The 21,847-nt window shown below is 35.2% G+C and overlaps 2 protein-coding genes, 1 non-coding gene and 1 pseudogene across 3 annotated transcripts; 3 read left to right on the top strand and 1 right to left on the bottom strand.

The window, feature by feature from the left end:
* The first annotated feature begins 1,079 nt into the window (after positions 1-1,079).
* On the top strand, positions 1,080-1,153 carry TRNAV-AAC (transfer RNA valine (anticodon AAC)). Its single transcript has one exon. It is a non-coding gene; the product is annotated as a tRNA-Val (tRNA).
* A 5,475-nt stretch (positions 1,154-6,628) lies between these two features.
* On the top strand, positions 6,629-7,600 carry LOC129888501 (increased DNA methylation 1-like). The gene is made up of 4 exons (XM_055963464.1): positions 6,629-6,808; positions 6,893-6,992; positions 7,138-7,352; positions 7,513-7,600. Exons 1-4 carry the CDS (start codon positions 6,705-6,707, stop codon positions 7,598-7,600), a joined length of 507 nt encoding a protein of 168 aa, XP_055819439.1. The 5' UTR covers positions 6,629-6,704.
* A 519-nt stretch (positions 7,601-8,119) lies between these two features.
* On the top strand, positions 8,120-9,932 carry LOC129890764 (gibberellin 20 oxidase 3-like; annotated as a pseudogene).
* A 1,107-nt stretch (positions 9,933-11,039) lies between these two features.
* On the bottom strand, positions 11,040-13,499 carry LOC129889805 (probable polyamine transporter At1g31830). Its single transcript, XM_055965257.1, has 2 exons — positions 13,317-13,499; positions 11,040-12,968 (listed from the first exon to the last, which is right to left on the bottom strand). Exon 2 carries the CDS (start codon positions 12,926-12,928, stop codon positions 11,525-11,527), a length of 1,404 nt encoding a protein of 467 aa, XP_055821232.1. The 5' UTR covers positions 12,929-12,968; positions 13,317-13,499; the 3' UTR covers positions 11,040-11,524.
* Positions 13,500-21,847: the final 8,348 nt, after the last annotated feature.

Genomic DNA, 21,847 nt, shown 5'->3' with positions numbered 1-21,847 from the left:
AAAAAAATAAAAAAATTTAGCCAACATGTAAGTATTTGTGCAACACGCACAATACCAAGTCAAAAAATGTGTTTAAAATGTTGAGTTTAGATGGGTTTAGGGGTTTAGATGACAAAAGAATAAGTAGAAAGGTTTACAATACAAACTCATACAAGTACAAGGGTCTATCAGACCATTTCGCCTATTAATTACTTTATGTAAAGTTGAGAAGAAACTTTACAGAAAAATTTGAGTGGATCAGTTAGAAAGATGAATAGAGGGAACTTTCAGTATAAAAATTGTAGTATATTAATTGATGATTGTAATCTATACTATATAAAATATATAATGCTTTATATGAACGAAATGAACTACAACTCAATCAACCGATTCCTTTCGTATAATTGCTTCGAACTTGGCGTAATTATATGTCGTTTAACTATAGAATATTTGAAAAATCAATTGAATTTTATGTATCAAATAGTACATTTTTTTACTTGAAATAGATCAAAATATGTAAGTTAAAATCATTCTTATATCATTCATAAATGAACAACTTTTCGAAATGTACTTTTAAGAGAACTTCATTTACACTTTTAACTTCACAAAAAGTTGATCAAGAATGCCTTAGACACAAGCCTTTTGCTCATACTCACTATTGAAATCCTCAAAGTTGATACTAAATTCTATGTCATAATTAGAAAGTGTGAAATTTGACATTTTATATTTATTTGTCTATATTTTGACTCTCCTTTATGAAAATCGTGGTTACACCATTAATTCAAGGTTCGTGGACATACCTAATCATGAAATTGGAAAATCATACCCTAAATATACAGCCACAAAAATCATTAAATTGGAAGAGATGCTCTGGTCCATTTTTATTGTTCCATATAATATTTTGGACTTTCTTTTAAGAAAATATATTACTAATTTTAATTAATCTCAATTAATATTACTCTTTCAAATCCTTACTTTTGAATTCATTTTTCATTGGAATTTACATAATTGAAATGGAGCAAACAATAAAGTGAAACTTTTCACTTTCTAATATCCAGTAATTAAAATACTAAAAAATGATAAATGGTGTTAGAGCAACAGGTTTCGTGGTGTAGTTGGTTATCACGTCAGTCTAACATACTGAAGGTCTCCGGTTCGAGTCCGGGCGAAGCCACTTAATTTTGAATTAATGTTTTGCGAGTGCCTCTAGAACGACTGGATTAAGATTTATGGTTATTATTTAGTATGTATTTTTTTTTTTTTTGAAGAATGAGTTGATAAGTTATGTTAGAACTCAAAAGAGTAAGAACAGGTGGATTAACATTTACGATTATTATTTAGCATGTATTTTTTTTTAGAATGAGTTGATGAGATGTCAAAACTCAAAAGAGAATCATTAGTTATGGCTAAGAATATAATTAAATAAGTTTTTAGATGAGATGGTCACGCACTTCGCCATGGTATCAGAGCAGGTAGAGATTTTGAGATCGAATCTCACCGTCATCCATATCAAAAAGAATTTCCACGTGTTTGACCCATGAAAAAAGAATCAGACTAGCACGTGAAGAGACTTGTTGAGAATATAATTAAATAATAAAAAAACTTATGAGTTTTTTCTTTCTCCTTGTTAGAGATTATCAGGACAAAGAGCTAAAATAAGTAATATTTTTTACTTTTTATGGTAAACACGAAGTAAATGATCTTAAGAAATTAGATGATGGTAGATGCTCTTCAGCTAAATCTATTATTTACTAGTTGCATGTTTAACATTCTCGTTAGGTTTCTTAATCAGTATTATTTTAATAGTAATTATAAGAAAAGCAAGGATATAATCAACCCATTGAGACTTTCAATTGCTGAATAAGTGGATATTTCTTTCCTTTGTAACTTGCAAATAATGAGAAAAGAACACTTGTAACAAAAGGAAAACTATTTACGAGCGGCTATTCCTTTATTTTTATATATCTATTTCGATGGTATCAAAGAGTAAAAAGTAGTTCTTCAGTGGAAATACTATTCAATTATTTCTTGATATCATTAGAGTATATACATAACAAACAGTGTTTCTTTGAAAAGATTGCTCAATTACTGCTTAATATAATCAAAGTACACAAATACCATCAGAGTATATAGATATCATTAGAATATATATAGGATGAAGAAGCAGTGGTTCAGTGAATAAAACAAGGGAGTAGTTGGGTAAATAGTTTGAGTCACGAATCCAATCAGAGTAAATAATTTGGATTTGATCCAATTTGAATAAATATTTTATCTAATGGGTCCAATTTGTATAACTTTACCACAAATAATTTAGATTTGTCTTTTCACCTAAACCCTACAAGTAAAGAGTGTCTTTTTTCACCTCAAATAGATCAAAACATGGATTACTATCATTATCGCAACTGAAAACTTCATAAATGAACAACTTTAAAAGATTACATTAACCTAACTTCATTTAAATTTTAACTTCACAAAAAGTAGTGTATTGCAAAAATATAGATATTGCTCAAGCATATTAATAAGTTGTTATATCTCGAAAAACTTATGATGTGATGTCCTTGCAACTATAGAGTAAATGACAAAAAAAAATTAGGTTAAAAAAGTTCGTCTCAATCTCCATTTCAACTTATGTACTGAAATGTTAATCTCTCACTTAATTGGCATATTACTACTTTCAATAGATCGATTATATCTCAAAAGAATGATTTTTCACATAACTTATGAGATGCTCAACCTGTTTAAGTTTGAATATCTTTATCAGTTGACATAATATTTATTAGTCAAAATTAACAACTTAGCTTTGACTTTATATAACAAAACAATTTAAATAATATGGGGAGTCAGAAAGTGAGCAATGTATATATTTTAAAACAATTAGGCGACATAGTTATCTAAATTTTAAAAAGTACTTTACTAGCCTAAACAGCATATCAATGGTTAGTGAAAAATATTAAAACAATACGCAAAAGGTTAATTTGATAAATCAAAGTTTACAATAATTTTCCTAATGACAGTCACTTTTAATTCAACATTAAATGACACCCTCATGATGATGTTAACTTGTAAAAACTAAATATAGATAACTTAGTTCTAATTAGCTCAGATGTGATTTCTTTGCTCGATTTCGGTTGCTTGACAACACTTTTAATTCTTTCACTTATTTATGTACTATATTAGAACATGGGCGTCTCTTTATTCACACCTTATCAGGTTCTTGATATAGGAGATGACACTTCAGACACCACAATACATTTATTATGAAGCCACAAGTGATAGTAATCACATGGTATAATTATGAGTTGGATGAATAGAAAGAAAGAAAGGCGAACGATTTGACTATAGTATAAGTCAGATAGGAGATCAGAATGGCGAACGATTTGACTATAGTATAGGTCGGATGTTTTGATGAGTAGTAAGCAACAAGTCTGCCCTATTTTGGAAAAGCTGATGGTCGCACTTGAATTCTTTCAAGATAAAGGGTCGACATTGTTGTTTATACCATATAATCTTTATTTTGGAAAAGTTGGTGGCCGGGTGTGAATTCTTTCAAGTCAAAGGGAGGCCTGATTCGACACTATTGTTTATACCATATAATCTTTATTTTGGAAAAGCTGATGGCCGCGTGTGAATTATTTCAAGACAAAGGGCGGCCTGACTCGACACTATTGTTTATATCATATAATCCTTATTTTGGAAAAGTTGGTGACCGCGTGTGAATTCTTTCAAGGCAAAGGGTGGCCTGATTCGACATTTTTGTTTATACCATATAATCCTTATTTTGAAAAAGATGATAGACGCCGTGTGAAGGCGGCCTGATTCGACATTATTACAGTTTAATACACCATCTAATAATTACACCATAGTTTCCAAATAGGCCATAGATTTTTGGAGCACTTTCAAGTCCCCGGGCAACAAAATGAATCAAAATAGAGAAACAAATGTAACCAATTTAATTATTTGATATATTTTTCCAAACCTATTAGAATTTTAGAAATTATAGAATATGCGAACTTGATATGAACTTGGTATGCTAATTTTGCAAAAATGTATTAACCAGCTGACACTTATAATAATGTCATTTGATAAGGAAATCTACCCTCCCTCTTTTCCACCTCTTCAGTTACCATTCCAAAAAAAAAAAAAAGCTATCAATTGCATTAAAAACAAAGAATCATTGTGAAAAGGGTAACAAATCACTCATTTATTATGTTTTATGCATGCATTTCTTATTCTGGAAAAATTTGTACACAACTGTTATTTGACCTTTTTATGAGTTTATCACCATTTGTTTCATTGTCAAAAGCAAGAGGAAAAAAGAAAAAAAGAAAGTCAAAAGAGCTTCTTTTATGATTGAAAAAATGGCTGGAAGATCAAGAAAACAAAAGAAACAGAGAAGCAGTTCTAGTTCTTGGAGTTCAGGATCTTCATATAGCATGAGTGACTTGCATTATGGTGCAAAATTACCTGAGAAAAAGGCTAAAAAGGAGTTTTTGGCTAACCCCATAAAAGGCTATCTCACTGAAGATGACACAAATCTTGATAATTCTTCAATGGGGAGAAGCAGGAAACGAAATCGTCATTCGAAGAAAGAGCAAAATGCAAAACTGGAAATGGTTAGAGATGAACCATCTTCATCAGAGGATAATCACGATTCTTCTGTTTTAAGTAAGAAAAAAAATACATGGGGTAGGAGAAAAGGAGCAGAAAAAAGTAGGAGGAAAGAAATTGGCCAAAGGCAGAGAAGAGCAACAATACTTTCATGGCTTATAGATTGTGATGTAATTCAAGAAAATGCAGAAGTTGTTGTCATAGAAGGGGAGACAAGAAAGAAACAGGGGAGGATACAAAAGGAAGGCATACTATGTTCTTGTTGCTATAATGTTTTTACAGTAGGAGACTTCTATAAGCATGCTGGAGGAATATCTAGCAAACATTATGAGAAAATTTTCATTGCTGAAACATGTTCTTCTCTCTTGTCTTCCATGATTCAAGCTTGGAATCTACCAGAAGAACGTAAATTTCATCGATTTAACTTAATTGAAACAAGTGATGAAGCTAGTGACTCGTATGATGATGCTTGCATGATTTGTGCTGATGGAGGGGACCTGATGTGTTGTGACAAATGCAGCTCTACTTACCATCATGGAAAATGCTTGGGAATGAAGGTGATAAATCAAACACTTTCACTATATAGTTATTTTAAATGGTAGCCTCATGCACTAAGCTCCTGCTATATGCAAGAAATGAGGACCGGTTGGACACATATTGTATGCAGCCTGCCCTGAGCTCTTGCAATATGCAGGGTTCGGGAAAGGGCTGCATCTGTTGTACGCAACCCTAATGTTGCATTCTGCAACTTGAACCCGTGATCTTCTGTCAGATGACAACCACCCTTGTCATTGCGACAAGGCTCCCTTTTACTAGATAGTTATCTTCTTCTTTTTTCTCTTTAAATAATTGTGGTGTCCGGGGCAGCTTTTACGCACCTCGACTAATACCACGGGATACCTACCACCTCCCACTAGCAACAGCCAACAAGTACCAAGTAATTCTGTCCACCAAGGCTCGAACAGATGGGAAGACATCACTTAGGGTTGTTGTCTCTGTTTGGATTTAAACCTGAGACCTCATAGTTCTCAACTCACTTCATTGACCACTAGGCCACACCCTTGAGTGCTACCACATAGTTATCCTTAATTGAGTTAAATCATATTGACACTGATAAATTGTGGAGTTTCTCAATTGCAGGAGGTTCCTAATGGTTCATGGTATTGCGCATTTTGTGTATGCAAATTCTGTGGTGATCCTGCTTATGAAAATGATTATTTGCTAAAATGTCATCAATGTGAGAAAAAATGTAAGTAAAGATATGTTTTTTTCTGGTTTCTGTCTGTATCCTTTTGAGTTTCTTGTTCTATGGTGCAAACTCTTGTCCTCTAGGAATTGCAATTTTAGACCGTACATTTTATTTCCTATTGTACAGATCACTGGGAGTGCCATCTAGCCAGAGAACCAGCCAGTATAGACATTAATAACACCCCACAAGGCACATTCTGTGACCATATCTGCAATGAGGTAACACATTCAAAATCCTAAAGCTTTTGAAAACAGTTTTTTTTTAGCAAAAGTAAGTCAGTTTGTGTGCATGTTGACTATTCCACGAATACTTGCTACCTCCCACCAACACAAGTACCAGACGACTGTGTCTTCTAAGGCTTAGGCAGATGGGAAGAAATAACATATTGTCTCTGCATTAGGCTTAGAAATACACATTGACCTTGTACTTGTAAATCACTTATAGGCTTGTTAGCTACTACTAATGATAACTAAGATGCTTCTGAATATAAATGACTTATAGGCTTATTAGCTACTACTAATGATAACTAAGATGGCTTCTGAGTTGAATTATCATTGTGAAGATCTATGATAAACTGGAGAGGGGCATTCTTGGTGTTGAGCATGAGCTCGATAGAAGCTACAAATGGACACTTCTTCAGAACACAGATGATGGCTCTGGCATTAATATAGAAGACCATTATCAAAGAACTGTGTGCCACTCCAAGCTAGTCGTGGCCCGACGACTTATGGAGGATTGTTTCGAACAAATTATAGACAGGCATACTAGAATTGATGTCGTCAAAAGTGTGGTCTACAACTGTGGGTAAGCTACAATCTCTCATCATATATTGCACGAAGAATAAAATGTGAATGCTCTTTATTTCCTAATGAAAACTTCTTGCAGGTCAAATTTCAACAGGGTGAATTTCAGGGGCTTTTACACAGCTATTTTAGAAAAGGATGAAGAGATCATTTCTGCAGCGACCATAAGGTATATACCTCTCTTGAACCAGCTTCAACATCAGCCATAAGTATGTGTTTTTTTAATGCTTATCACCTAGTTAATATATTGAAGGATTCACGGAACAAACCTTGCTGAAATGCCCTTCATCGCGACAAATAAGGAATATAGGAGAAAAGGAATGTGCAGAAAGCTAATGGTTGCCATTGAATCAGTAAGAATGCCATCTCAGTTTTACACTATCAGTATATTTCTAATTTTTGAGGTCACTAATCTTATTGTTAATGAACGGTTACCTATAGTTATCTTATGACCTAACTTTTACACTAATCTTGAGCTGATGATCCTATTTGTTGCAGGCTCTTTGCTATCTAAAGGTAGAAAAGCTGGTAATTCCATCAGTATCAGAGCGCATAGGGACCTGGATAGAAAACTATGGTTTTCGTCTCATTAGCTCTCCATTACCAAAAGAGATAAAATTGCACAATACATTGATGTTCCATGATTCAAAAAGATTGCAAAAAGACCTCCTTCCATCTGCTTTGGCTAAGATATATCGAGCTGATTCTCGAGGGTTTTTTTCATCCTAACTAATCCTCCTCCATCCTAACCAAAAAACAAAAAAATAAAAAGTTATATGCCTAATATTGACTTAATGGTGTGGAACGGATATTAAGGATTCATATAACCAACTTCATTTGGAACTGAGGCAGGGTATTTGTTGTTGCAGCCAGAGAGACATGGAGTACCGCAAAGAAATGTGAAGAGCCAAGGCCCTTTGACTTGAATGTTGAAGCATCTCATCAACAGGACAAAGACTGATAATTGAATTGCATTTCCAAAGCACTGTAGTTCCTATATTTATGATAAGGATTTCAAATTTAGAAAAGGTATCTTAGCTAGTCATTAACATATCATAGGTCACGCCTATATACTCTTTTGTTACAGTTGTACTCCAGATGTACCTCAATTACAAGATCATTATGCTCATGTTCCCCTCACCCCCCCACCCACCCCCTTTTCTTTTCTTTTCTTTTCTTTTCTTTTTTCTGTTTCATTCTTTTTGTTGAGATTCAATAGAGGTTTGTCGCTTAAACATGAATTTATTTACATGTCTTGAATAACGTATTGTTTTCCAAAGTAAGTGCCAAAAAATCCTAGAGACCTTTCTTATGGTACATTGGTGGCAACAACAAGAAAACAAAAGCCACAACAATGCAAAAGATATACCATTTTACTTTTCTTAAATCTTGAGAAGGACACCTCAAAATTCTGTATATATTAAGTAGCAGGGCCAAAAGAGATTGACCAAATTAAGTAAAAAATCTCTACAGTCTAACAATGGCACCTGGAATTGAAGAAGAGCATGTTGAGACACTTTCAATGAATGGAAACAGAATGCAAGTCAAGAATTTCATATGGTCTGAGGAAGAATGGCCTACACTTGAGCATGACGATTTTGGAGATGCAATTCAAGATATTCCAGTTATTAGTCTTAATAATTGTATTTGGGACAATAATCAAGAATTTTACGAAAATATCTGCCAAGATATGGTGAAAGCAAGCGAAAAATGGGGATTCATTAAGCTTGTGGATCATGGGGTGCCTAGTGAGATTGTTGAGAATTTTACCAGTCGCTTGCACGAGCTTTTTGATCTTCCCATGGAACAAAAGCTCAAAGGTGGCAAAACATCAAGCTTTCCATTGGGGTATAACGCCTCAAATCCCGAGTATGAGAAGAACTTGCCTTGGGCTGAAATCTTTAAGCTGCTGCAGTCACCTGAAATGATTGTCCAATTCGCAAAAATGGTCTATGGTGACCAATATCACACATTAGGTACACATACAACAACTTATATCTTCAACAAGTCCCTTAATGTGCGAGCTTGGTTCATTTTGATGGGCTAGGCACGAAGACGAATTCAACCTTCAAAGTTTTTATATATGCTCCATATTGAAAATGGTTAGGATGAGCCCAGTACAGGAGAGTTGCATCCATCCCTAGCTAAGCACATACAAATTCTTTTTGATGAAGGGTGGCGGCGAGATTTGAGATTTGAACTCAAGATCTGAATCTCTAATTAATATCATGTTAAATTGTACAACCAGTTCATCTAAGCTTAAGTTGTTGGAAAAAAGACACTTTAGTTTACGTAATTCTTACCAAATATGCTGTTTTTAATTCTGATAAATTAAACAGCAACATAATGATAGAGCACATGGAAGGAATGGGCAAGCTGGGAATGATTTTAATGGAGATGTTGGCTCATGGATTATGCCTTGGAGACGACTTATTCAGCAAGAACTTTGAAGAAAAGGAGGCTACTATTTTTAGAATAAGCAGATATCCTCATTGTCCTCTTCCAGAGAAGATTGTAGGAAAAGGGATCCATTCAGACCCCCAAACATTAACCATATTGTATCGAAACCAGTTTGGACATTGGTGGCCTTCAAGTCCTCAAGGATGACAAACAATGGATTGGAGTTGGGCCACTTCCTAAATCATTTGTCATCAATATTGGTGACACCCTTGAGGTCATTCTCTCCTCCCTTTCTCAAAGGATCAAAAAGAAGAAATTATAATTATTATTACTACATGATCAGGATGCACCTTTTCTTAATGTGTGTTTGGAATGACGGAAAGCATTTTTAAAGAAAATGTTTCACTAGGTAGTCACTTGATGATGTTAGGTTACTAGATCATGTTCTTCCAGAAAAACACTTTCTATCAGAAGGGGAAAATGACTTTCCCTCACATATGGATGGAACTTGGAAGTCATATTACTTATGACTATCTCAGCTTTTAATGTCATATAACTTGTTCCAACCAACATTTAGACATTATTACCTATTTTTTAGTACTCGAAAATTTCATCACTAAACTATCTGACTTATGTCATACCAAACACGTGTTTTTTATATATTGAGTAATTATAAACCCTCATATGTCAAGCAGGCTTGGACAAATGGAAGGTTAAAGAGTGTTATACACAGGGCAGTGGTGAATAAGGAGAAGCAGAGGCTATCAATGGCATATTTCATGAATCCAACAAGCAGTGCAACAATTGAATGCCCTCCACAGCTTATTGATTCAGTTTCTAATCCAAGAAAATATGTACCTTTTACGTGGGCTGAACTGGGCACCTTCTTTTGACTACCAGGAGGGTTAGGGGCAAAGTTGTTGCCATCAATAAATTCCTTATTTCTAGTTGAAACTTGAGAATCCTTCTTTATTTGAAATCTCTAGTCATGATTGGTAGCAAGATTGCCAATAATTTGGATGAGACTTCAACCTTGAATGCAAAAATACTTCTTGATATCTTCTTCTTATCCTTCGAAGAGAATAAACGCAAAGTGACAGAAGAATACGTGCTCAGCTCACCTAGTTTAATAAACAAGCTCAAGTTCCAGTTTGGAACTTGGTTCGACTAAGTATTGGCTTGAGCAAGACGGTGAACTTAGTACATATCAAGCTCGACTCACTCATCTCATCCTAAATGACCATAACTTTTCTTCTTTTTTTTTCATAAAGGTAACTTTGTATTCACACCAAAAAAACTCATCAGGAAAGACTGATGAGGTTGGTGGCAGGGGTCGGGTTATTGACGTGAGGCAGATCCAGAAAAGGGGTGGTTCTAGTTATAATATAAGAGAATCCTTCTAGATATTTTGACGCTTGATTCTCAAATTAGATTCCATAAAATAGAGAGTCTTGACCAATTTGAAAGATAATTTAATGTAGTTGAAATAACTGAATTTAGGGTCGTTCGATCAAGTAAAGGAAACTGAATGAAATTCATAACTGTCTCAATCTTATTTTTTCCGTTTTTCTTTTTATTGTCTGAATATTCAGGAGCTAAGACCATTCCAATGTCCCCTTTCGCCATGCATAAACTAAACCAATAGGATTTACAACCCCCTGGGGGCATCATGGAAACCAAAAACCCAAAATATGACCATACTTTTCTAATAGGAAAACATTATTACATGCAAAATAGCATGACCACTAGAACTTCCCTACCAGATCAAAAAAGGCATAAAAATCTAAGGTAGACGAGCTTTTTCTAACTATAAAAACAAGTTGAATCGAACTTCTGGAAACTCCACTCATTCTATAATCAAGATTCAATAAATCGGAACTAAGTCCACTTATTAAATAAGCATCCTGAGTTCAAACTTATATGACATGGGACTGATTAAATAAGAATCCTGAATTTAAACTTATATGACATGGTTTCAATTGCGAACGTAGAGGATTCAGTTGCAGCTCTACCATTATCATTCTTATTAGCTCAATGTGCATTACACAAGTAATATAGTCACTTCAGGAAAAAACAAATTACAGTCTGTTTCTTAAGCAATTCCTAAATGACTATCACTAATACTACTTGACACTAATATAAATAGGAACAAATGATGGGAAATACAGAATAAAAAGCAAAAGCTACCACTATCAGATCCTTAAAGAGAAAAGGATCATCAAACCTTCCATAAACCTCTTCTGCTATTGATGCTCTAGAAATTGTAGCTGCTGGCACTAAAAAAATAGGCACAAGAGCGAGGCATATAAAGCTTACAAGGTTAGAAGCTTCCATAAGATCCTTAAAGAGGAGGATCGTCCAAACCTCGACAACCACTTCTCCTGTTTCCATGCATTCCATGATAATTCTGCATTTGAAGCGTCCATATTGTGATTGCTGTCATGATAGTGGAATAGTTGTACCTTATAGAACACTTAATAGGTAATCAACGAAGTAAAGGTTCATGTGTTGCAACATCAGGAAGATCAGAACTAACAGAGAACTTCAACCATCGCTTCTTCTCAATAAGCTTAAGACAAGGTTGCATCACCAAACCAATTGCAACGGCAACGAGGCTTACAACCATGACTTTGACCGAAGACAAGGCCAAAACAACACATATGAGAATGGTTGGAGGTAAACACAATAGGATGGCTCCAACAGTTCCCCCAGGTATCTTGAATGGGCGTGGTGCATGGGGGCACTTTATCCTTAACAATACAAATGCAATAAATTCCAAGATCATTCCAAAGCAATACAAAAAATTTTCTGCAGCTACTATCTCTTGAAAGCTCAGCCATGAAAGTAAAATCACACCAGAAGCTGAGAAGAGGATCCCAAATATAGGAGTTCCGTAATGAGATCTCTTAGAGAAGAACTCAGGGAGCAACCCCCTCTCTGCCATACCAAGTAACTGAAAAGAGTCGCTGCTCATCTCGGCCACAAACATTCCCATATTTGACACTGCAGCTGCCCCTTGAATCCAAACTCTGAGCCAGACTCCACCCAATATTTTTGCGATATCAGAGAAATAGCCATCAGTCCACAAGTCACGCTGAAGAGGAACAGCTCCTGTACCAATCAGCAATGGGAAAAAGTAGGACAGAACAACTAGAATAACAGCATAAAAGAGAGCCTTAGGGAGAGTCTTCTTTGGGTTATGTACTTCTCCAGCAAGAGTACTTATTGAGTCCCAGTAATTCAGATTCCAAAAGAGAGTATTCAGATACAAGTTCCAATCAACACTTTGTACATCTACCACTAACCATCTTGAAGGCCTTAATTTGGGAATCGAAATGAGCCCCATAACAACAAAAGGAAAGATTGACAGTATACCAAGAGAAACAGCAACCCATCCTACAATAGTTAAGCCTCTGTAATTCATGTAAGTAAGAACCACAGTAAGGGCCAAAACCGCTACTACTCTAGGAAGCCCGCCACCTAATGCAGGGATGGCTGATTTCAGGTAATCTAAGAACAAAACAGGGTAAAGCGCATTGTCAATGACTCCACTCAACCATTTCATCCAACCTAGCTGAAAGCCCCAATAAGGACCTAAAGCCGATGAAACCCACACAACATAACCACCATTTTCGGGGAACATGGTGCCCATTTCAGCTGTAATCAATGCCTCAGGGACACTCCATATGAATGGGAAAACCAAGAACCCCAAAAGAGCAAGAAGAGGACCAGCTGCTTGCACAGTGTCCTCAACACCAAAAGGACCACCAGAAACCTCATAGAAAATGAGGAAAAGTAAAGGCAAGACCGAAACTTTCCTAGCATTGTTTTCTCTGGGAGATGGAACCTCGTTAATCCCTACGTACTCTGCATCATCTAATTCTCCCATTGGAATTGCAGTTTCTCTATGAGCAGAAAACCCTCAATTTCTGCATTTTCCAACAAGTTTCAAGTTACAAAATCATCATACTTCTCAAGAATCATCACACACTAGCTAACTACAGGAATAAAACAACAACAAAAAAAGCGATTTCCAACAATTGACAACATGGGTCAGCACAAAACTGCAATGTAATTTACCAAAACAATCCATAATGACAGTTTTACATAATGGGTCGTCATATTTTTTCTATACATCGGCATAGAAGAGCAAAAGATTCAATCTTGAACAATCTTGAAGAGAAAAAAGAAAACCCCACTGCCTATTCATCATGCATCAGATCTTCTACAGCAGGCAGTATAAAGAAAAAGATGGACATAGGTAAAGAGAATCAGACCTTGAAAGAAAGGCAACTCAATTGGGAAATTTCACCATTTGTAGCCCTCGAAAGTTAACGCCTAGCAGAAGCGTAGATCATAAGGTATCACTCCCCAGTATTTTGCAGAAAGTTAAAGAAGTGTGTCACTTCTCTTGAATTGTTTGGTAGCCAAATAAGAATAAAGAACAGGGATGGGGTAGCGGTGGAACTATTTCAACTATAATTAGAGGTCGGATATGAGTTCTAAATATAGGTTATGTAATGTGTAATTTGAATTTAATAAAAAATAAATTTATAAATATCAAATTAAATTATTTTTATTGAATTTTTAATTTATAAATTAAATTAAATTAATAAAATTCGAGTTTTTTGATTTTTTTAGATTTTTTTGGGTCTCTCAAAAAAGTATAAGAAATATCTATGAATTATATCAAACTAAATACTTTAATGTATAAAATAAATTTTAAAAATTATATATATAATGTCGGGTTGATTTGGTCTAAAATTGACTTTTTTTTTATTAAAATCAAGTCAAATCAAGTATAGTCAGGCTTTTTTAATATCAATTAAGTCAAATCAAATTACTAGTCGAATTTACGATTTGATTCAATTTTCTTTATCCCGAAATAAAGTTTTGGAGTTAAAATTATAGTTTTCTAATATATAAATTTTGTTTTGGATAAAAAAAATATTATAATTAAATAGAATACAAATTTAAACCAACATTAATCTGAATATTTAACATTATTATAGTTTGTAATCTTGGAATGACTCCACGAACCAGATGATCCCTTCGGATAAGGGTCTTTTAAGACACAACCAATAATTTTCTTCATTTATAATAGGCTCAGCACATGTATTCTTTATGTGTTTATGCTTTATAGACTTTATATTCAAAGCTTGTATCAATATATTGTAGAATTCGTCGTGATAAGATTATTTTAAATTAAAAAAAAATAATATAATAACAAGTACAGTTTATTTATTTTCAAGATTGAAAAATATTAAATTCAGCTCTAGAACTATAACATTCAAAAATAGAAATAAAACCTAGGACCTTTTAACATGCTGGATCAATGGGACAGACCCTTTTATGGGATGAGATTGGGCCATGCTAAATCCGAGTTAATTGGATCAATCACTCCAATTTGAGAACTTGGGCCCAGGAACTAAATGAGCAATTTAGTACAAAAATCGTCATTTAATTTAGAGAAATTCATTTGCACAAATGTCTTGTTTTAGAGTGTTGTTTAAATTTGTAGTCTTTAATTTTTTCCATTTAATATTTTAAGTAATAAAAAAGTAGTCAAAAATACGTTGACATCAAAATACTTTTATGGGGCATAACTTTCTATTTTCGCGTCATAATATCCTGCAATTTATAGTATAACTTATTTCCTATATAACTTATATTGATCGAGTCAAAAGTTCTCTAAACTTATGTCTAGTGAATAGAGTCGTAGAAATACTACATAACTTATGTTGCATAACTTAATTTCTATAGAATTTATATTGAGCGAGGCAAAAGAACTCTAAACTTATGGCTAGAGAATTGAGTCAAATAAATACTATACAACTTATGTCACGTAGTTTAATTCCTATAGAACTTATGTTGAGCGAATCAAAAACTCTCTAAACTTATGTCGAGTGTATTGGGTCATAGAAATACTTAGGGGTGTCAAATGGGTGGGTTGGGTTGAAATTGAGAATATTAAAGTGGTTGAAATAAAAATTGGGTTGGGCCATGACCCGCCCAAATTTACTTTGGGCTCAAATGGGTTCGGCTAAAATTTAGGTTGGGTCATGACCTGCCCAATTTGACCCGCTTAATCTCAATAATTTTAACATATTATTTATCTTTTATAACCACAATTTGAATTTCAACTCAAAAAAATAAAATTAAAATTTACAAATGGATAGATTAATCCTAAAAAATATAAAATAGATAATAATTCATACATTTAATATGAGAATACACATTATACCAATGCAAATAAAGAGCCTTAAAACGAGTTGAAATTGGAGATTAAGTTGGGCACAATTGAAAAAAAATTAAATGGGTTAAGGCTTGAATTGGTTGAGATTGAATCCAATACAAATTATTTTGAACTCAACCCATAAAAGTTTGGAAGAATTAGACGGATTATCTATATTTGAGCTCATTTTGACACTCCTAAAAATACTACACAACTTATGTTGCATAGCTTATACATAACTTACGTCGAGTTAATTAGGTCGTAGATAAGGACACATTAATTAAAAAAATTATTAAATGAGCAATAATGACAAAAATTAAAGACCGTGAGGGCAAAAATTACATCACCCCAAAATAGGGAGAATTCGTGCAAAACTTCTTTCATTTATACCCAAAGTTGATTTTTTCTTGTAAATTTATCCGCTTTGGTGTTGGCAAGAAGCCATCTCTGAAGTTGAACATGCAGCAAGCAGATGAAGTGAAGATGAAGAGAAAAACAAAGAAGAAAGAAGAAGAACTCAACCGACAGAAATAAAAAGAAGTCTCCAGAAGAAGAGAAAATAGAGAAGATATTTATGTCCAAATCTCCAAATAATGGACAGGTTCATCACAGCCATTGATTTGCCACATTAAATCATAGCCATTGATATTCAAGATAACATCACAACCATTGAAGCAATCTTGATGGATCAAATCTGGACCATACATCTCAATATACAACACCTGTACATAAAAACAAATTTAGTTAGTTTGTTATATTTTTCAGCCAATGAGAATAGCACAAATATGTAGGATTTTTTATTTTCTTTAATAGATTATTAGTTAGGTATTTGTATATAAGATGGATGGATAGAATATTAATAAAAAAGATATACAGAAAATTCCCAAATTTCGTTTCTTCAATTTTGATTTCCTTCATGGTATCAGAGCACTGATCTCGATCCACCTCTCAATTTCTGTATCATCATCTTCATTACTGTTGTCACATCTTCACCTTACTCACAAAAGGGTAAGCAGAAATGGGTGACAATGTTGCAGAAATGGGTGACAATGTTGCATCAGTTGCTGAAGCTGCAAATAACACCATGGTGACTTATGATGTAGGCCACCCATATCACCTCAATCCTTCAGATTCCCCTGGGATGAATCTCATCCATTCTATATTTGATGGAAAAGGTTTTCCAGGATGGAGAAGATCAATCTTCATAGCCTTGTCTGCAAAGAAGAAATTAGGCTTTATCAATGGATGCATTAAAGCACCAGAACCAACATCTAAAGATTATGAACAATGGAGCTGTGTAAATGATATGATAATAGCATGGCTTTTGAATGCATTATCTCTAGATATTAGAGATAGTGTCATTTACTCAAAAACAGCTAAAGAGCTATGGGATAGTTTGGAACAAAGATTTGGAAAGCTGGATGGAGCTAAACTCTATCAACTTCAAAAGGAATTGTCCACTGTAGTGCAGGGAAACAACAACATAGCTGGGTATTTTACCAAGCTTAAAAGGATATGGGATGAGCTAGATTCTCTTAATCTTGCTTCATATTGCACCTGTGTCTGTCTATGTGATGGTAAGGGTAAGTTAATGAAGTCACTAGAAGATCAAAAGTTAATTCACTTTCTCATGGGACTCAATGATGCCTATGCTCAAGCTAGGAGTACCATCATCATGATGAATCCATTGCCATCAATGGATGTTGCCTATTCTTTGCTACTTCAAGATGAAAATCAAAGAGAAGCTAGTGTTACTGCTTTCAGCATCCCACCTGATTCTGGTTCTTTTATGGTTTCTGGGAGAATGAAAGGAAACTACAAACCTGGAAATCAATTTAATAAGGGAGGAAACAGTCCTCATTTGAATGGACACAGTGCTGCCAAACCTACAAGAGGAGGAGTTAGCCAGAGGTTCAAGCAGAGGAGAGCAAAATACAACTCTAATGTGTCTTGTACTTACTGTAAGAAGATAGGACATGTACAAGATGACTGCTTCAGACTTCATGGTTTCCCTGAAGATTTTGAATTCACCAAGCCCAAGGAGTATGGACACAATATCAGAGGGAATGCTGCTATAGGAAATGAAGAAGCTGAGGACATGAACTCCACACCTGCTGCTCAACCAACTCAATTTAGCAAAGAACAATACAATGAAATAGTCCAGCAGGTGTTAAAGGAAATGAAACTTTCCCACTCAAACTCATCAGGTTCAACTGTCAATGCCAATGCCATGGCTGGTACTATTTTAAAATATTCAGGATCATGCTTTGCAGCTTATAACACTAGCTCCTGGATCATTGATTCAGGGGCCTCAGAACATATGTGTTTTAATCCTAATTCCTTTCTAACCCTTAAGCCCTTGCCTGCACCATTGAATATAAGTTTGCCCAATTCTTTTAGAATTTCTGTCACACATGTGGGAAGTGTTCCTGTTCTCCCTAATCTAACCCTGAATAATGTCTTGCTTGTCCCAGATTTTAAATACAACTTACTTTCAGTTCATAGATTGTGTGTGCAACTTCAATGTGATCTTTTATTCACTCTTACTGGGTGTGTGTTACAGGACCCTTTCCTGAGGAAGGCACAAGTTTTTGGTGAAGTAGGGGATGGACTCTATCTACTCAAGCCTACTAAAATAGAGTCAAGTCAAGTCAAAGAAGTCTTTTCTATTCAAAAAGGAGGAAATTCCACAGTTCCTGTTCCTAGGGAAGTAGTTTCAAAGGTAGTAGCTACCAAAATTGTTCCCAGTTCTGTTTTAGTGTCCAATACAGAATGTAATACTTCCTCTGTTGGTGTGCATGCAAATACTATTTCTAATGTAAGATTGTGGCATATCAGACTGGGGCACCTACCCTTTCCAGCAATGAAAAACTTAAGTTTCATTCATTTTCCTTCTTGCTCAAATTATGTGTGTCCTATATGTTCTCAAGCTAGACAAAGTAGACTACCTTTTCCATTGAGTTTCATCAAAACACAAAGAATATTTGAATTAATCCACATTGACACTTGGGGTCCCTTTAAGGAACCTACTTATAATGATTATTCTTATTTTTTAACCATAGTGGATGACTATAGCAGGGGGATATGGACTTTTCTCCAGAAAACTAAATCTAATGCATTTCCAGTCCTCAGAGATTTCTTATTAATGGTGGAAAGACAATTTGAAGTAAAAGTTAAAAGGATAAGGTCAGATAATGCCTTAGAACTTGGAAAAGGATCACTAGAGGCTGCTTATCTCAAATCAACAGGGATCATTCATGAGACATCTTGTGTAGCTACACCTCAGCAAAATGGAATTGTTGAGAGGAAACATAGACATCTGTTGGAAATAGCAAGAGGGTTATATTTCCAGTCTAAAGTTCCTATTCAATACTGGGGTGAGTGTATACTCACTGCCACTTATCTCATCAACAGACTGCCTACTAAGGTCTTGAAGAACAAATCCCCATATCAAGTTCTTTTCAGAAAATCACCATCCTACAACAATTTTAAGTGTTTTGGATGTTTGTGTTTTGTTTCTAGTCTGGCACAACATAGAGACAAATTCCAACCTAGAGCTAAAACATGTGTTTTTTTGGGATATTCTCAGACTCAAAAGGGGTATAAAGTTCTGGATATGGAAACCAGGAAAGTGTTTGTTTCTAGGAATGTAAAGTTTCATGAAGAATACTATCCTTTTGCCAAAATTCCTCATTCAGGTGGGACTCTTTTTCCACCATTTGATCTTGCTGCTGAGCCTACCAAGCCTATCTCTAGCTCACCACATTTTCATTCAGCTGCTCCACCTCCACCCTCACTCACACCCACACCTAACACTCCCAGTTCTTCCTCAGATTCACCATCTACTTCTCAAATTCCTCCTCATGATGTGCCTTCTGGCTCACCTTATGTCTTTCCTGACCTTCAACCATCTCATACTCTAACTCTACCTCTTTCCACTAGACAATCAACCAGAATTAAACAGGCACCTGCTTACCTTCAAGATTTCATCTGTAACAGCATTCAGTTGACTGATGTTACAAATTCCTGCTTCATTCATCCCACTACACCAACCATTTTCTCTTTTGCATCTCTATCTCTCTCCAACCAGACTCTGCTTCAATCCTTTTCACAAATCTCAGAGCCTACAAGTTATGCTGAGGCAAGCCAACACCCTGGTTGGGTCCAAGCAATGGAAGCTGAAATTCAAGCCCTACAAGATAATAACACATGGTCAGTAATGGAATTACCTGCCGGAAAGAAACCTTTGCCATGTAAATGGGTATTTAAAGTAAAACATAAATCAGATGGATCCATAGAAAGGTTAAAAGCCAGACTGGTTGTAAGGGGGGATGTTCAACAAGAAGGCATAGATTTTACTGAAACTTTTTCCCCAGTGGTCAAAATGACCACTATTAGATGTTTACTCACAGTTGCTATCAAGAAAGGCTGGAGAGTGTCTCAACTTGATGTCAACAATGCTTTCCTACATGGTGAATTGCAAGAGGAGGTTTATATGAGATTCCCAGCAGGTTTGGACCCTCCTTCACCTAGGCATGTTTGTCTTCTCAAGAAGTCCTTGTATGGCCTTAAGCAAGCATCTCGACAGTGGTATGCTAGGCTTGCTGGAGCTTTAAGTTTCAAAGGATATACTAGTTCTTTAAATGACTATTCTCTGTTTTTCAAGACTACTGGTGGTCTTGTTTCCATTATTGCAGTTTATGTGGATGACATTTTACTCACAGGTGATGCTGTTTCTGAAATTCTTGATGTTACTCACTTTCTCAATGCTGAATTTAAAGTCAAAATGTTGGGTGATATCAACTATTTTCTGGGTATGGAAATAATCAGGGAAGCCTCAGGTTTCATCATCAGTCAACGACAGTTTACTATGAATCTTCTTAAGGAATTTGACTGCACTGGTTCAAGTGTATCCTCACCTCTTGACCCTTACATGAAGTTGCAAGCTGATGATGGACCTTTCCTGGACAACCCCACTGCATATCGGCATCTAGTTGGAAAATTGAATTTTTTGACTCATACTAGACCTGATCTTTCCTATGCCGTTCTGTGCCTTAGTCAATACATGCAGCGGCCTTGTCTTTCCCATTTCTCCGCTGCTCTGAGAGTGCTTCGTTATCTTAGGGAAGATCCAGGCCAAGGTATTCTTCTCTCATCTCTGCCTTCTTTTGATCTCCTTGCTTTTTGCGACGCCGACTGGGCTTCCTGCAAGGACAGTCGTAGATCAGTTAGTGGTTTCTTTATTACACTGGGAGGTGCTCCTATTTCGTGGAAATCAAAGAAACAGATGTCTGTTTCCCTTTCTTCTGCCGAAGCAGAGTACAGATCGATGAGACGAGTTACAGCGGAGCTTACCTGGTTAGTGCGTCTATTGGATGATCTATCTACTCCTCCATCTCTCCCTATTCCTCTTCATTCTGATAGTCAGGCAGCTATTCATATCGCTCGGAATCCGGTCTTCCACGAACGCACGAAACACGTTGATTTGGACTGTCACTTCGTGCGTCAACAATTTCTCTCCGGTCTGATTTCACTGCACTTTGTTCCTTCTCATCATCAGCTTGCCGATTTGTTTACCAAGCCTCTTTCTGGGGCTTCTCACCGTGCGTTGATGGACAAGTTGGGTGTTATGACCCTTCCCCCCAACTTGAGGGGGGATGTTGGCAAGAAGCCATCTCTGAAGTTGAACATGCAGCAAGCAGATGAAGTGAAGATGAAGAGAAAAACAAAGAAGAAAGAAGACGAACTCAACCGACAGAAATAAAAAGAAGTCTCCAGAAGAAGAGAAAATAGAGAAGATATTTATGTCCAAATCTCCAAATAATGGACAGGTTCATCACAGCCATTGATTTGCCACATTAAATCATAGCCATTGATATTCAAGATAACATCACAACCATTGAAGCAATCTTGATGGATCAAATCTGGACCATACATCTCAATATACAACACCTGTACATAAAAACAAATTTAGTTAGTTTGTTATATTTTTCAGCCAATGAGAATAGCACAAATATGTAGGATTTTTTATTTTCTTTAATAGATTATTAGTTAGGTATTTGTATATAAGATGGATGGATAGAATATTAATAAAAAAGATATACAGAAAATTCCCAAATTTCGTTTCTTCAATTTTGATTTCCTTCATTTGGAAACAACTTCAAACCTACACAACTAAAGTTAAAATTCATGTTTGATTCAGACATTTTCATATGAGATAGGTCCTTGTGAAAGTCAAACATTTGACATTTTTGCCAGAAGTTGGTAGGACTTGCGAAGGTTAATTTCAGATATTTTGATTGAAGTTGTGGATTTTTATACGATCAAGTTTCAAATATTTTTTTGCTAAAGTTTTACTTGACTCGTAAAGGCTAACTTTAGACATTTTTTACTAAATTGCATATAACAACAGATCAAAATTTCATTTATATATGCTTATTTTTCTAAATTGACTAAAATTTCACTTTAATCACGTATGATTGAAATACATGTAAAAATTGATTAAAATTTTAGTCATGTGTGCATGAACTTTTTGCCAACCTTTTTAAATAAAAATTTTGAATTTTAGCAATT

Source organism: Solanum dulcamara, chromosome 5, assembly GCF_947179165.1.
Source record: "Solanum dulcamara chromosome 5, daSolDulc1.2, whole genome shotgun sequence".
Classification (NCBI taxonomy): domain Eukaryota; kingdom Viridiplantae; phylum Streptophyta; class Magnoliopsida; order Solanales; family Solanaceae; genus Solanum; species Solanum dulcamara.
Note: the sequence above shows the minus strand (reverse complement) of the source record. Positions and strands in the feature narration are given on the sequence as shown.